Here is a 15,213-nt window from a genome sequence, read left to right on the forward strand (position 1 = left end):
TCTCCGGGCTTCCAATCCCATGTCCCAAGCCCAAGTGCGGAAGGGAAGTCCTACCAGCGCCCTGCACCACCATTTCAACAGTCCTACGGTTCGGTATCAGCGCACCAGGCAGACCAGGCCATCCACTCCCGTCGTGACGGTGTCGTATAGGTATCGATGTGTGGAGGTGCCCATCTTCTGTTCGGGTAGTCATTGCCTGTGGCTGCCCAACAGTCTGTCTGTGTGAGCTGTGCGTGATATGCAAACAAAAGGGTTCCATTCCAAGAGGGTCGCTGCTGTTAGTGTTGTTGACTGTTTGAAAATGCGCCGATTCGGAACCATCTGATGCCAAGACGAGGCTATCGTAGATTTTTGTTAGTTCCCAAGAACCACCCCCCTTTGGATGATGGGGTGGTAAAGAACACTGCATGGAATGGGCTCGTCGCGCCTAAATTCAAAGAACAAACGGGGACTGTTGGCCTCGAGATTTCCCGCTTAGTATGTGCGGTTCTCGTATATCCCTAGGTGTATTAGATTTCATTGTTCTCGTGATGATGGATATACTAAAGAATGAAAGACACCTAGCGGGCGAGGTACCTGACTGGGAACCGGAAGTCCAGTCGACAAATTGAAGTGTTGGACTTGGACCAAAACCACGCGATCCCCGCCTCTTCAAGGGGAAAAGTGGACGTTGCTAACAAGGAAGTGACCTGCCCGCCTTTGCCCCGAACTGCCTGTGCGTACTTCGACCGCTCAGCGTGCAGTACCAGGCATCGTCGTCTCTCGTCTGGATGCCCACTGGCTGTTTGGCTCGTCGAATCGACAAGGGCCGCCGCCGCCAAACCTATGCGAAACACACAAAACCCCGCCATCGTTAGCATCATACCTCTCTCTGCAGTACCTGCTAATCTGCTGCCACCTTGAGCCTTTCCATCTTGCACATTGAAGCCTCCTCGTTCAGTCCCGTCGAAAAAGGCAAAACCCGCCTTTTCTCTCTGTTAATGCTAATTGCTGCCCCGCCGCCACTATCTCCTCCATTACCTACCTACCTACCTCTACCTACCCGACGTCTAGGTCCAGCAGCGTAGCACTCCAATCAGTGTCTGCCTTATAAAGTGTCCATAGCACCTAGAGGTACCCTCGACCTCCATCCATCCCTCCTGGCTGGACCTCCTTATCCGTCCTCGCTGCCAAGTTGCCTTCCTGGCTCGCCTCGCCTTCCACCCGGGAAGTGCTCAACTTGACCGTCCATCAACAACCACCACGACGCATCCGTTGCATGTCATACTGGCATGCCAGCAGCATTTTAGTCGTCCGGATCAAATCCCGTCGTCCTCCCTCTCTCCCTCCCCCCCCTCCCCCGCTCTCCCACTGCCGACACCGACTCCGACACCGTCACCGTCGGACATTAGTATTGCCAGGAGCATCTTTACCTTTCATCCTCTCCAAAGTAATCCATCTCCCACCGTCGCCATCGGTCCGCCGGGCCCAATACCGCCACCATGAACGACGAAGACAAGGTCCACGACATCTCCAAGAAGATCGAGCGCGAAAAGGCTCTGATCAATGCTGCGCAGGCCATGCGCCAGCAGACAAACAATGAGCAGGTCCGCTCCAAGCTCGACACCCAGATGCGCGAAGGGAGGAGGAATCTCGAGTTCTTCGAGGAGAAGCTGCGCGAACTGCAGATGAGGAGACTCGGCCATGGCGTCGACAACATGTCGCTTGGTGCCAGCCCAATGTCCGGCTCCCACCGACAGTCCGTTGATGACTTCGAGGGCTACGGCGCCCCCTCTCCTCCCCCCAAGGAGGACGTACGCGGCCACAGCTCTCACCAGAGTCAGGGCAGCGGTCCTCTGATGCCCGCCTCTGCTCCTTATCCCGGTGGTCCTCCTGACTCTAATGTTCCACGGGCGCGTCCTAATTATACAAGGCTCGGTAAGTTGGACATCTTCCTTGGACCAGTCCCCCTTTAGACATATTCTGTGTGACTGACGTTGAGGGAACTGCAGATCTAATCAAGTTCGATACCCCACATCTTGGACCTCGCATCCAGCTGATGTTGTCCCAAATCCAGTTCAAGCTCAACGTGGAAGAACAGTACCTAAAGGGCATTGAGAAGATGGTACAGCTCTATCAGATGGAAGGTGATAAGAAGAGCAAGCTTGACGCTGCCGCCAAGCGTGTCGAAAGTAAACAAAAGATTGTCCTCTTGAAGCAGGCACTCAAGAGATATGAAGAGTTGCACATCGACATTGATGTTGATGGTCCAGATGGTAGAATTCCTTCCCCCACATGCTGCTTTCACCAGCACTCCTTTTACTAACTTTGAATGTGACTATAGACGACAGCATCAACCTGCCAGCCCTTAGGAAACCCCTGAGCGGTACTCTTTCTATTCGCATTCTCGCTGTAAAGGATGTCGACCATGCGCCCCTCGGTCGTTTCGCTCGCTCCCCCGAAACATTCATCGCTGTTAAGGCCGAAGATATAGTTGTTGCGCGCACAAAGCCTTCGCGAAACGACAAGTGGGAAGCCGAATTCCACACTTTCCCGGTCGATAAGACGAACGAAATCGAGTTTACGGTTTATGATAAGCCCGCCGAGCATCCCGTGCCTATCGCCATGCTCTGGGTCAGAATCTCGGACATCGTCGAGGAACTTCGCCGAAAGAAGATCGAGGCCGAAATGACGTCCGCAGGTTGGGTTTCGGCGGACCGCGTTGGCTCCAGAGCTCCTCCGCCGCAATTCCCAATGGGCGCCCAGAGTCCTCAGTTTGCGGCACCGCCAACATCCCCTGGATCACAGGAGCAAAACACCATGATCCCACCCCAGGCGCCTCCGCCATCCCAAGTTGTTTCACAGCCTGTAGACGGTTGGTTCAACCTGGAGCCTTATGGCCAGATCCACCTCAGTTTTAACTTCATCAAGGGGGCTCGTCCTCAGGGCATGGACAGGCTGGGTCGCAAGGGTGCTGTCCGCCAGCGCAAGGAGGAAGTTCACGAGATGTATGGACACAAGTTTGTCCAGAAGCAGTTCTACAACATTATGCGCTGTGCGCTATGCGGCGATTTCCTCAAGTACTCCGCTGGTATGCAGTGCGAGGATTGCAAGTACACCTGCCACACCAAGTGCTACACCAGCGTTGTTACCAAGTGCATCAGCAAGAGTAATGCCGAGACTGATCCTGACGAGGAAAAGATCAATCACCGCATCCCCCATCGCTTCATTCCTTTCTCCAACCTTACTGCCAACTGGTGCTGCCACTGCGGTTACATGCTACCAATTGGATCCAAGAAGAACTCGAGGAAGTGTTCAGGTATGTCGAGTTCGCCCCTGTTTTGGAGCCCCATATGCTGACAATTATGACAGAATGTGCTCTTACAGCCCACGCGCAATGCGTGCATCTTGTTCCTGACTTCTGTGGCATGTCTATGGCTGTCGCCAACCAGATCTTGGAGGGTATGCGAACGCAGAAGAAGACTCATAAGGATAAGGCGTCCTCGATGAGTGAGCGTACCCTTAGGCCGGGGAGCAAAACTTCCATCTCGTCCGGGTCGATCGCTCAGGCATCGACGTATAGCGGTTCGACTGCTTATACGTCAATCGCTTCGCCCGAGGCAACTGAGGCTGCCAAGCTTATGTACAGCCAGACAACGCCCAGGCCAGGCGGCCCCGACAGGACCTCTACCAGCTCAACAACCGCCTCGGCGGCTGCGGCTGCGGCTATGGCACCAAAGCATAGCTCTCAGCCTTCGCAAGCCGGTTCGATACCCGACTTTGGTGGTTCCCCTGGCTATGGACGACCGGATTCTCGGGACGACGAGTACTCCGCCCAGCAGCAGCAGGGATATGGCTCGCCGCAGCAACGGAAGTATAACCCGGCGGACTATGCTAATATCGACGCCTACTCAAGCCCACAGGCTCGTCCACAACAGCAACAGCAGCAGCAACAACAGACACCTCAGCAGGTCTCACCAATGTATCAGCAGAATCCTCAGACGCCTATTAGCAAGCCTCAGCCTGTGGCGCCATCCTATGATAACCAGGTGGTACCGTCCGCCTCCGGAGTGCCAGTTCCGACCAAGAAGCCGCTACCATCGGCCACTGATCCCGGCACGGGTATGAGAATCGGTCTTGACCATTTCAACTTCCTCGCTGTGCTTGGTAAGGGTAACTTCGGCAAGGTCATGCTTGCGGAGACCAAGAAGAGCCGGAAGTTGTATGCCATCAAGGTGTTGAAGAAGGAGTTTATCATCGAGAATGACGAAGTGGAAAGCATCAGGTCGGAGAAGCGCGTCTTCCTGATTGCCAACCGCGAGCGTCACCCCTTCCTGACAAACCTCCATGCCTGCTTCCAGACTGAGACAAGAGTCTACTTCGTCATGGAGTATATCAGCGGTGGTGATTTGATGTTGCACATTCAGCGTGGAATGTTTGGCACCAAGCGTGCTCAGTAAGTTCTTCTTTGTGTTTTCTGAAGTTACTGCAGTGACTGACTCGTTCCAGATTCTACGCCGCTGAGGTCTGCTTGGCACTCAAGTACTTCCACGAGAACGGCGTCATCTATCGTGATCTGAAGCTTGACAACATTCTCTTGACTCTTGACGGACACATCAAGATTGCCGACTACGGTCTGTGCAAGGAGGACATGTGGTACGGTTCGACTACGAGCACCTTCTGCGGTACTCCCGAATTCATGGCGCCCGAGATTCTCCTGGACAAGAAGTACGGCAGGGCGGTGGACTGGTGGGCATTTGGCGTTCTGATCTACCAGATGCTACTCCAGCAGTCCCCATTCCGTGGTGAAGACGAGGACGAAATCTACGATGCCATTCTGGCCGACGAGCCGCTTTACCCTATTCACATGCCCAGAGACAGCGTGTCGATTCTGCAGAAGCTGCTCACGCGCGAGCCTGACCAGCGTCTGGGTAGCGGCCCGACCGACGCCCAGGAGATTATGTCGCAGCCCTTCTTCAGGAACATCAACTGGGACGACATCTATCACAAGCGGGTGCAGCCGCCCTTCCTGCCCCAGATCAAGAGCGCGACGGATACGAGCAACTTCGATAGCGAGTTTACGAGTGTCACTCCGGTGCTCACACCCGTTCAGTCAGGTAAGTCTTATCACATCAGAACCCAACTAGGCAACTTTCTCGTAACTAACCCCGTCCGTTTGTATAGTCCTCTCTCAAGCCATGCAAGAAGAGTTCAGAGGCTTCTCGTACACGGCCGACTTTGAGTAAACAACCTAGCGTTGTCTCGTCTGTTCAAGTCGATTGGCGGTGTGCTAGTATTTTGGGGGGATGATGAACACGTACCAAAGTTGGGTGCGTGGCGAGCAACGTAGTGTGGTGATGCTATAAAACGGAGAAGAATCGGTACCACAAGGCGGAACCAAGGTTGTGGTGTGGGTTGAAGGTTGAGAAGAAGATCTAATAGTTATTGAACAATACTTAACCTATAGAAAGAGAAAGAAGAACAAGCGAAATGATAAAGCCTTTCGATTCGGGGGGGTTGGAAGTTTAGACTCGAGGTTGCACGAAAGAGAAGGTTTAGTAGCTTTTCACTTTGGTTGAACACTGGTTCGGGCTTTTACTTAGAGATCTTGAAGTAAGCGTTGTTTGAGATACCATCATGGAAGAGTTTACTATTAAACAAGGGGTTGTTCGGTGTATATTGTACACTAGAAGAGTAGTAGTAGAAGGTCTACCTCTTCAATCTAAACCCTCCCCAATTTTGCTCGTTTCTGTCATCTTCTCAAACTTGCCGCCGATTAAATAAGTACGATGTGAGGATGGGCAATGTATACAAGAAGAAAGGTCTGTCTATATACATCATCATTCATCATTCAAGATATAGATATAAAAAAAATAAGAAGAAGTCATGCTGCAACAACAACACCAGCTTACAACATCATACAACAACAACAACAACAACAACAACAACATACAACCGCCATCAAGCAACTAGCGTTCTAGTAAAAAAAGCCCGCTCCCTTGCTTCCCTCCCAATGCAGCTGAACAAATTTTTTTGAGACACACAGACGACAACACAAAAACCCCACCAAAAGCTCTAATCTATTCGTTGAAGAGAAAAAGGAAAATCATAATAGATCGAATCAAGCCTTTCCGCTACCGCTGCTGCGCAAAACAAAAAACGCAACGCTGGCAACCACGGCCGCACCCGTCGCCGCGCTCTCCAGTGCCAGCAACGACACGTCCCGCATCTTGAGATCTATCCTCCTGTCGCTGTAGAGGTCGACGACGGCGGCCTTGATTTGTTGAGGGTCCGAGAGCGTTTGTTGCCATTTTTGGGCGGTTTGCTTCCATGTGAGTGGTGGTTGTTGTGGTTCTTCTTGTGTCTCTGGTGTTTGGTGGTGTTGTTGTTGTTGTTGTTGTTGTTGTTGTTGTTGTTGTTGTTGGGCGGTGGCGGCCTCTTCCGCAGCCTCCTCAGCGGCGGCGGCCATGAACTCTGCGCCAATGTCCATCTCGACTTCTCCTTCAGTTCTTCCTCCTCCTCCCTGGGGGTCCCCAGAAGACGAAGAAGTAGACGCCAACGCCTGAATCTCCCTCTCCTGCTCCATCAACCTCGCCAGATGCGCCGTCTCTCTCAACCCACTCGCCTCCAGCGCCTGCCTTACTTGGCCCAACTCATGTCTGACCTCGTCAATCACACCCTTTTCGTTCTCGGCAATGCCCTTCATCAACCGCTTCCTTCGCCACGGCTCGGCAACGAACTGCAGCACCAGGAAAAGCAAAACGTTGACCCCCATCAGTCCCCACGTGCCCCACGTCGACTGCCGCCTGATTCGATCGCTCCAGATTTGTTCCTCGTGGTACCGCTTGAGTATCCCGGCGTTCAAGTCGGCGGACAATCGCGACTCTTCGGTTTCGGCTTCGGTCAACTCCTGCGCTGCTTGCGCCACTTGCGCTTCCAGCTCGTGGTCGAGGCGGTACAGGCTCGTGAAGCGTTCCAGGTCGAGTGGGTTCCACGTATCCTTCCGAGCCAAAAGAGTGGTCACCTCGCGCTGCGTCGATGCCCTGTGCATGGTCAAGCTCTTGTAATTGTGTCGGGCGTCGCGCAGGCGAGACTGGGCCTGCCCGTGGGCGACTTCCAGCTCGGCGTTCTTCCGCTTGATTTGCTCGATGGCTGAGTACCCCGTGAGATCGTTGAGGGTTTGGGTGGCGGTTAGGAGACGGGTCTGGAAGTTGTCCATTATGGTGGAGAAGCGGGCGGAGAGGCGGGCGCGGTGGGCTTCGGTGCGGGAGGGGAGTTCGGGTTGGGCTGTGTCATTGTTGCCGTTTTCTGGGGTGGTCTCTGATGTAGTAGTAGTAGTCTCGGACGAGTTGGCGCTGTCGCTGGTGGAAGCGCTGGACACGTCGGACTCGGAAGACTTTGAGGTTTCGGACTCGGAAGCAGCTGTGGGTGTTTCTGTTTCGGACTTGTTGGTGGCATCGGTGGTGTCTTCTTTGGCTGACCCTGACGACGGGGCCTCGGTCTGCGCCGGGGGAGGTGGTGGCATGAAGATGACATTGGAGGATCCGGTCTCCTTGTTGTTCATATTCTCGGGGGTGTCTTTGGGAGGTTGGGTCGAGAAGAAAAGACGGCCGTCGTGGATAGATAGGCGAAGCGTGCCCTGGCGCATACCGCTTATCGAGGGGTTTATCGATCTTCGTGGTAGGGAAGCGAATTGGGAGAGAGGACGACCGGATGATAATGCGCCGGTGCCCCTCCAAGAGGAAGGGCGCGCAGCTAGTCGGATAGCTGTAGTGGAGGACATTGTGTATCGTATGTGTTTGAGAGAGTCAGAGAGAGAGAGAGAGAGAGAGAGAGGGTCGGTTGCCCAACCCAGACCAGACGGGGCGGAGAGAGAAGGAGATGGATCTGGGTCAGTTGCAAAGATGTTCGGCGGTTGATCGCGGTTGAGTGGTGCCAACAATCGCGCGACTTGGGGGACTTGGGGGGGGGGGGGGGGAATTGCCGGCAACTTGAGGAGGAACCGGCAGCCGGAGGAGAGCTGTTGTCGAGCCAATTCCAACTGGTCAATCCCACTTTCTCCCAATTCCATCCCAATTCCACCCAATCGGCCCCACCAAGCTGGACTATTCTGCCGTTCGATATCCCCTCAAGACCCCCTCACCGCCTTGCACATCGAGAGTCTTGGAATAACGTCATTAGACAACCCTAACCCTTTTTCTTGCTGTTCCCCTTAGCACCCAGGGACTATCCCCGTTTGGGCATCACGACCAAAACAAAACCCCTGAATCCCTCGTCGTTGACATTGACCAAGGGGCCCAAGTCGACGTGATACACTCGTCCGCCGGAAGGGTCCGGCATCACCAGCATGCGGACATTGCACTCCAAGGCGACTCGCAATGACGTTTTCCCTTCTATGTCTGATGCACTCGTCCAAATTCTCCAAGGGTCCGTCGCCCGGTAGTCCGGGAGTTGTCGCCCGTCCCTCTCTGTCTCTGCCTTGACTCCCCGGTTGTTGAGGCCTTCATCATGGCTTTTCTCTTCCTTTCAATGTTGCTGCGTTTGAGACCCAAAGCTCATGGATTTTCCCTTGGCTTGAAAGAAAAAAATCTCTTTCGGCAATTTCCATCCGGGTTTCCTTTCCGTCTCTTTGCGGACATCATTGAACTCTCCACCTATCCTTTGATATTTGCTCATACTTTCACATAGGGAATGCAGTTCACCCGCTTCTTCATGCTGCAAGCCGCGTTGGCCGCAGCTCAGCTTCCAGCGTCTGGAGGTGATGACACATCAAGCAGAGGCACTGGCAATGCCTTGGCTGGAAGAGCGGAAGGAGAACCTGCAGTGACAACGTCTTCGAGTCTGCGCACCCACCACAGCTCGTTGCACACAATTACAAAAACAAATCCCACCGCTACCGTCTACCAGAGCACAGCAGTAGGAACGGCTATGTCGAACACATCTAGCCCACCCGATCCAGAAGCCGACCGTCCCGTAGGATCTACAGGGGTAGGTGATGAAGAGTTTGAAGGAGGATCACCACAGTTTCTGGAGTCAAATCAACCGGTTCCAGTTCCACCACCAGTTCAGCCAGAGACAGCACCTGCGGAAGTTCTTGTTCAGTCTCCGGAGCAGGCTGCGTCACCTCAAATGGAGACGACCAAAGTCTTTACCTCGGTTTCCCCGAGCAGCTCTATCGCTACAACAACGGTCGTTGTTTCTAATATGTCCACGTTTTACGAGAATTTCGCTCCCATCCCCGTCGAGGACCCAGCACAAACACCTACAGTAGAGGTAACTCCATCTCCAGCTGAGGCCACCAAAGCAGCTATTCTAGCCGTGGCAGAGTCCTCATCTCAGGCCTCAGACTTTCAATCACTATCTACGTCAACATCCGACCCGAAACCTAGCTCTACAAGCACCTCACCATCCGATACGGCAGTAACCGAAACTGCCATCCCAGCATCTTCAATTACCTTTTCCTCAGTCATCACATCATCAACCGACCCTGCTCGCGGATTTGTCGTATTGGCCACGGACTCCTCTTCCTCCTCCTCCTCCTCCTCCTCCTCCTCCTCCTCCTCTTCCTCCTCTTCCTCCTCTTCATCAGCATCTTCTTCACTCCCCTCCTCACTCACAACCCCATCACCAACCCCCTCCTCATCTCTTTCCTCCACTACCTCTACCACCACCACTACCACTGATCAACCTGCAATGGCCTCCAACGCCGATATTGACGCCTCCCTGCAAGAAAAGACTGCATCCTACCCCCCTTCCTCCAACGAGTACCTCTCCTCCCAAGCAAAAGTCGCCATCATACTCGTCTCAGTGGTCGGGGTATTAGCCGTTATCACAGTGATTGGCTATGTACTTTGGCACGTTAGAATGCGAGATGCGCGGTTCGAGCGGCAGAATCGAGCGGCATTGGCGCGGAGGATTCAGGGTGGTGGCGCTGGGAAGGAAGGAAACGGAGCACAGGGGCATAAGAGAAACCTGAGCGTGGAAGAAAAGATGAAGCAAGCATTGGAGAGGGAACATGACGTCCCGCTGGATGTTGGGAAGATCCAGGCTGTTGAGGAGCATGGAAACCCCACGGATGGGAGAGCTGTGAATCTGTTCAGTACTATCAGTACCATCAGCGAGAGCAGTGAGGAGAGCGAGGACAGTCAGGGCAGCGGAAGTCGGCGTTCCTACGGGAACAATGGGCATTTGGCTGTTGTGGCGGCGCCCATGGTTCTGGATGAGAGCGGTATGGCTACCTCTGTGGCAACTCGGAGAGAGGTTAGTGAGGGTTACGGACTTGGGAGGAGCGACAGCCAGAACAGCGAGGAAAGTTACTATAGCGAGGGCGGTCAAGATGGATTTGGGAGGAGCGAGACTTTGGATGCACAGCGACGTCGGTATGTGCATGAAAGAAGCGAAAGCCTGTGCAGTCAATGGAGCAATATCGAAGACTACTATAGGATAGAGAGGTTGGAGACGGAGCCACAAGGCGATGCCGAAACATTGGAGTCAGAGGAGACATTTGGGAGGACGGAGTCGAATGACTCGACGTCGTCGGGCCGGACGATCGGAAAGGCAATCTGAATAGTCCAGTTCAAATCGGTAACCACTCCGCCGTCATGAATGTTAAATGTCAGAACCCATGATTCTTTCCACGTCCCTGATCTTCCACCACTCAAAATCTCGCATGCAAAGTGTTTGAAGACAGGTTGGAATCCGCGTCCCAGTCACTTAGCCGTTGTGGAGAGGCGTGGTCAAGCCGTGGCGGTCCAGGTTTTGTTTGCATTGTCATCGTCAAACGGCCCCGAGCGGAATATTGCCGGCATTTCATGGATTGCTGCAGGAAGACACGACGAAGACAAGGCAAGATGACTCAGCATGAAAACGAAATCAAAGTTATGATGGAATTGGTGAAAACGCGACTTTGGTCTTCTCATCGCTGTCTTGAGGTACATTGACTCAGCCTGGCACATGAAGCCAAGCTAGCTCAAGGCAAGACATATGTAGAGGTACCAGTAACGGCTAATAACACGATAGTATCCATTTCTCCAAGGACCTAGGAAGTGACTAACGAACTGGGTGAGATAGGTACCTTTGTGTTATAACGGTTATTTTCTCGGAAGGTTATAGGGACTGAACCTTGCTCTTTTATAAAGGCCGTGCCGTCTCCCAAGGAAAGAAGTGCGTCGATACACTCTCTACTGACACCTTTCATCACATCTTGCCTACCAACTTGTACTCGAAACCTACCTACTACTTCCATTCATCTCGTTCACACCATTCTTTCCATCTCCACCACGGCCAAGATGGCCTCGCCTGTGGTTACACGTCCAGCTCTGGGCTTCGAGGTTGCCTTGGGAACACTCTACGACTCCCGCAGCGATACCTTCCTCCCTCATTCGCTCTTCAAAGAGACACCAGCTAATGCAGTTGACTCTAAGGCAAAGGCCAGCTCAACTGCCAAACTCAGCAAAGCGACCACGTTCCGCCAGAAGCTTGCTGATCTGGGTGTTGGAACCGAACTCGGAGCCAGCATTCTTGCGGGGCTTTCTCCCATTGACGGCTGTGGCCTTTACTTGGCCGACCATCACAAAACCCCCGGCGATGTTGCCCAGTCTTCCTTGCACTATACAGTCACGACGGTTGAGGAGGAGCTCAACCTCACTGCTAGTGGTGTCAAAGACCTCATCATACCCGACGTTCTTGATCGCACCAGTGCAACCCACGTGGTCACCGGAATTACCTGGGGTGCTCAATTCATCGTCACAGCCCGCACCAAAGCCGACGACCCTACCCAAGTCGCTCGTCTCCAGCAATGCCTCGACAAGGAGCTTGAAAGTCTGCTACAGGCTGCTCTCGAAGCTTCCCATGCCATCGAGTTTCCTTCCACGGAGCTAGTTCAATACGGCCCATCGAAGGAAATAGCCCGTCAAGATGATGACGGTAACAGCATCTTTCATGACAGTATTTTGTCAGTTCTGGACAATAGTCTCGCTGGTGATCCACGGCCGCCATCCGCCCCATCCTCAACTACCTTCATCCACGACCTTCGCAGTCGCCTCTACGCTACCAATGATGCCCAGGGAAAACCTATTCAGTACACTCTTATGCCCGTGTCGCTGCTCTCTATGCTTCGCCTCGTCGACATCCAACATCAGCCCGTCATTCACCAACCCAACATTGATTACCTGACGTACTTTATTCAGTTCCTTGACGACTGGGCAGATGCACAACAGAAGTTCAACAACTACGTTGCCCGATGCAAGAATTGCCCCACGGCTATTCCGCCCGATCACCTGCGTCTTATTGTGCGTAAGCTCCGGCCTGTCAAGACTGATGAGTTTGCCTTCAAAGCAAGCTTTGCAGAAGCCCTCAAAGATGTCCGCTACGGCAAAGCAAACGAAGACAGGCTTCACAATTTGCTCGTCGAGGCAGAGGGCAGTGAGCTGTCACCTGAGAAACTCCGCTCCATGGCAAACCACCGTGGCACACTTGATTTCAAGGACCAGATGAGCAGTCTGGGAGCGACCTATATTGGCTACGGCTCCACTTCTCCGACCACGATTCTCTCACGCGGGAATTACGACGACGCTTTTGTTCTCAATTTCAACAGTAGTCTGCGAAACTCACGCGAGTGGGACGAGACAATCCGCCTTTTCGAGGAACTCTCTGCCTGTAAAGGTAACCAGACAATCCTGATTGCCGTCGACGCCGATGCTGTCGGGCACCTTTTGGACAAGGTCTACATCTGCCAATATCGGAGCGGGCGTGTTTTCATCGAGGATCTACTGGAGCATCGCAAAATTCTGGCATCCAACTGTATCATGCAATATGACCAAGAGTGGCTGGACAGCTCCGTCAACACCAAGCCAGTTCAACGACGTCCTGTCAAGGTCCCCTGTCCCCACCAAGGTTGCGACCAGACCTTGCATTGCCAGTGGATTTGCGCTTTATGCCGTTCACTTGTCGAGTACGGCCATGTTGATGACCGCCTTTACTGTGACTGCGGAGCTACTCCTTTCGACCATTGGGACTTCAAGTGTCAGGATCAAAGACATGGGTCAAGATGGACACGGTATGAGCGTCCTGTGCTATCTCAGCTTCTCAGCAACCTCAAGCCCTTCGACGAACTGAACATATTGATTCTGGGGGAGACAGGCGTGGGAAAATCGACATGGATCAACGCCTTTGTCAATTACCTGAGCTACGACACTCTCGAGGATGCGCTGCAGGCGGATGACTTGAAGTGGGTGATACCTTGCTCCTTCAGTACCCAGCTCAAAGACGACTCAGACGGAAGAGGCAAGTTTGTTCAGAAGGATATAAAGATTGGGTCAAGCAAAAGTGAACATGACGGAGCTCGCGGGCAGTCAGCCACCCAGTCAACTGCGGTCTACACGGTTGATATTGACAACACAAGAGTTCGACTCATCGACACGCCTGGTATCGGCGATACCAGAGGCTTGGAACAGGACAACAAGAACATGGCTGACATTCTTCATGTCCTTCGCACATACAAGAAACTTCACGGAATCTTGATTCTTCTCAAGCCAAATGCCTCGCGACTAACGGTTATGTTCCGATTCTGCATCAAACAGCTCTTAACCCAGCTGCATCGTAACGCAGCCACCAACATTGTCTTCGGATTCACCAACACCCGTGGCTCCAACTACAAGCCAGGCGACACTTTCAAGCCTTTGGAAGCCCTTTTAAGCAGCTACACCACGGTTCAGCTGGGTCTGTATGAACAAAACGTGTACTGTTTCGACTCGGAGAGTTTTCGCTACCTCGCTGCTCAGAAGAAAGGCATTGACATGGGTCTCCTCGAGGACAACATGCGAAGCTGGGAATACTCCGTCGCCGAGTGTAAGCGACTCGTCAAATACGTCGGGGAACTTGCGCCTCACAACGTCCGCAGCACCATCAACCTTAACGAGACCCGTGACTTGATTATCAAGTTGACAGAGCCAATGGCGCTCATTGCACAAAAGATTGCAAGTAGCATTGCGGTCAATAATGATCAAATAAAACAACTCCAGTCAGCGAAGCTTTCCAGAGACGAACTCGAGAAAAGTCTCTATATCCAACGAGAGAGCGTCGAGTCTTACGAGGTGGATGCGCCTCGTACAATTTGTACCCATCACGACTGCGTTGAGGTGAGGAGCGACTTTCAAGGACGTGACGAGACAGTGGTTGTCTATAAGCAAATGTGCCACAAGCCTTGTGGCCTTGGGAACAGCGTCAAGAGAAATACGAAGGGTGATGCTGCGCTCAAGCAGTGCTGGGCCATGCAGAATGATTTTTGCAAGATGTGCGGCCACAACTACATGGATCACATGCACATTTACTACGACTATCGATCAATGACTTACAAGTACGAGGACAAAAACATCGCGCAGGATTTGATTGAGAGGGCATCGAAACTTGAGCTTCAGCAAAAGGCCATTGACATGCGCAAGGAGGCAGTGGCAGAGTTCAAGCTTGAGTATGCTCAAGTTCAAGAGGCAGCCATCCAGTTCGGCTTCTTTCTCAAGCGCCACGCCATTGAACCCTACAACGATGCCACCATTGAGTATGTCGATCATCTGATCAACCAGGAACGCCTCAAGATCAAGAGCGGAGGCAAGAAGGACACTCTGGAGATGCTCGAAAAGTACAAGGCAGAACACGTTCAAAAAGTCAAAGTTCTCACCGAAGCCATGGACAGAGGCGACTCGGACCGCGTAGTTGACGACCAAGGTGTTCGGCAGCTCGTCGACAGCTTATACGGCCTGCCACACTTTGGCGAAGACCTTCGGAGAATTGTCACTGTCAATGAGAAAGCTGCCGAGGGTTCGTTTCGGGAACGCTCATACAATGTATCGGCTGGATCACACTGGAAGGGGGCAAGCAAGAAGTTGACAGTACGCCGAAAGAAGAATGAAAGCAGGCTGATGACCATGTCCAACCGGTTCGCACCCCTGGCCTCGATGTCCGGACATGGCCCTATGAGTGGCGACTATTCGCATGAACTTATTCATGTTCCCAATGAAGGGAGACTCGGGCGTGAGGGAAGTCCGGTACTGCATCACGAGGTTGTCCATGTCTCGCATGAGGGAAGGCTCAGAGGGGAGGGGGGCCCGACGGCGATGGAGATGGATTCTCACTGGGATCCCACCGTTACAATACGTCTACAAGCTTCGAGGCTTGCACGCTTTCTTGGATTCGGTGGAAATGCTTCTGGGTAATGAGTTTTCCTGGCAAATGATGCTG

General features: G+C 53.0%; 4 protein-coding genes across 4 annotated transcripts; 3 read left to right on the top strand and 1 right to left on the bottom strand.

The window, feature by feature from the left end:
* The first annotated feature begins 835 nt into the window (after positions 1–835).
* On the top strand, positions 836–5,725 carry pkc (protein kinase C). The gene is made up of 6 exons (XM_957158.2): positions 836–1,917; positions 1,992–2,255; positions 2,324–3,298; positions 3,352–4,435; positions 4,489–5,096; positions 5,164–5,725. The coding sequence occupies exons 1-6, from the start codon at positions 1,482–1,484 to the stop codon at positions 5,223–5,225; spliced, it is 3,429 nt and encodes a 1,142-aa protein (XP_962251.1). The 5' UTR covers positions 836–1,481; the 3' UTR covers positions 5,226–5,725.
* Positions 5,717–7,944, bottom strand: NCU06546 (hypothetical protein). Its single transcript, XM_957160.2, has one exon. The coding sequence runs from the start codon at positions 7,760–7,762 to the stop codon at positions 6,101–6,103; it is 1,662 nt and encodes a 553-aa protein (XP_962253.1). The 5' UTR covers positions 7,763–7,944; the 3' UTR covers positions 5,717–6,100.
* A 409-nt stretch (positions 7,945–8,353) lies between these two features.
* NCU06547 (hypothetical protein) lies at positions 8,354–10,615 on the top strand. The gene has a single exon (XM_957161.3). It carries the CDS (start codon positions 8,671–8,673, stop codon positions 10,543–10,545), a length of 1,875 nt encoding a protein of 624 aa, XP_962254.2. The 5' UTR covers positions 8,354–8,670; the 3' UTR covers positions 10,546–10,615.
* A 652-nt stretch (positions 10,616–11,267) lies between these two features.
* On the top strand, positions 11,268–15,188 carry NCU06548 (hypothetical protein; the record flags this gene model as incomplete). The annotated part of the gene is made up of 1 exon (XM_957162.1): positions 11,268–15,188. The coding sequence occupies one exon, from the start codon at positions 11,268–11,270 to the stop codon at positions 15,186–15,188; it is 3,921 nt and encodes a 1,306-aa protein (XP_962255.1).
* Positions 15,189–15,213: the final 25 nt, after the last annotated feature.

The sequence above is a fragment of the Neurospora crassa genome, linkage group IV, assembly GCF_000182925.2.
Source record: "Neurospora crassa OR74A linkage group IV, whole genome shotgun sequence".
NCBI lineage: Eukaryota > Fungi > Ascomycota > Sordariomycetes > Sordariales > Sordariaceae > Neurospora > Neurospora crassa.

What these genes read in the sequence shown, in the direction of transcription:
- pkc (XM_957158.2), top strand. Translation starts at nt 1,482, where the DNA reads ATGAACGACGAAGACAAGGTCCACGACATCTCCAAGAAGATCGAGCGC. An exon ending in TCCTAATTATACAAGGCTCG is followed by an intron (nt 1,918 to 1,991) that starts GTAAGTTGGACA and finishes AGGGAACTGCAG; the next exon opens with ATCTAATCAAGTTCGATACC. An exon ending in TGATGTTGATGGTCCAGATG is followed by an intron (nt 2,256 to 2,323) that starts GTAGAATTCCTT and finishes ATGTGACTATAG; the next exon opens with ACGACAGCATCAACCTGCCA.
- NCU06546 (XM_957160.2), bottom strand. Translation starts at nt 7,762, where the DNA reads ATGTCCTCCACTACAGCTATCCGACTAGCTGCGCGCCCTTCCTCTTGG.
- NCU06547 (XM_957161.3), top strand. Translation starts at nt 8,671, where the DNA reads ATGCAGTTCACCCGCTTCTTCATGCTGCAAGCCGCGTTGGCCGCAGCT.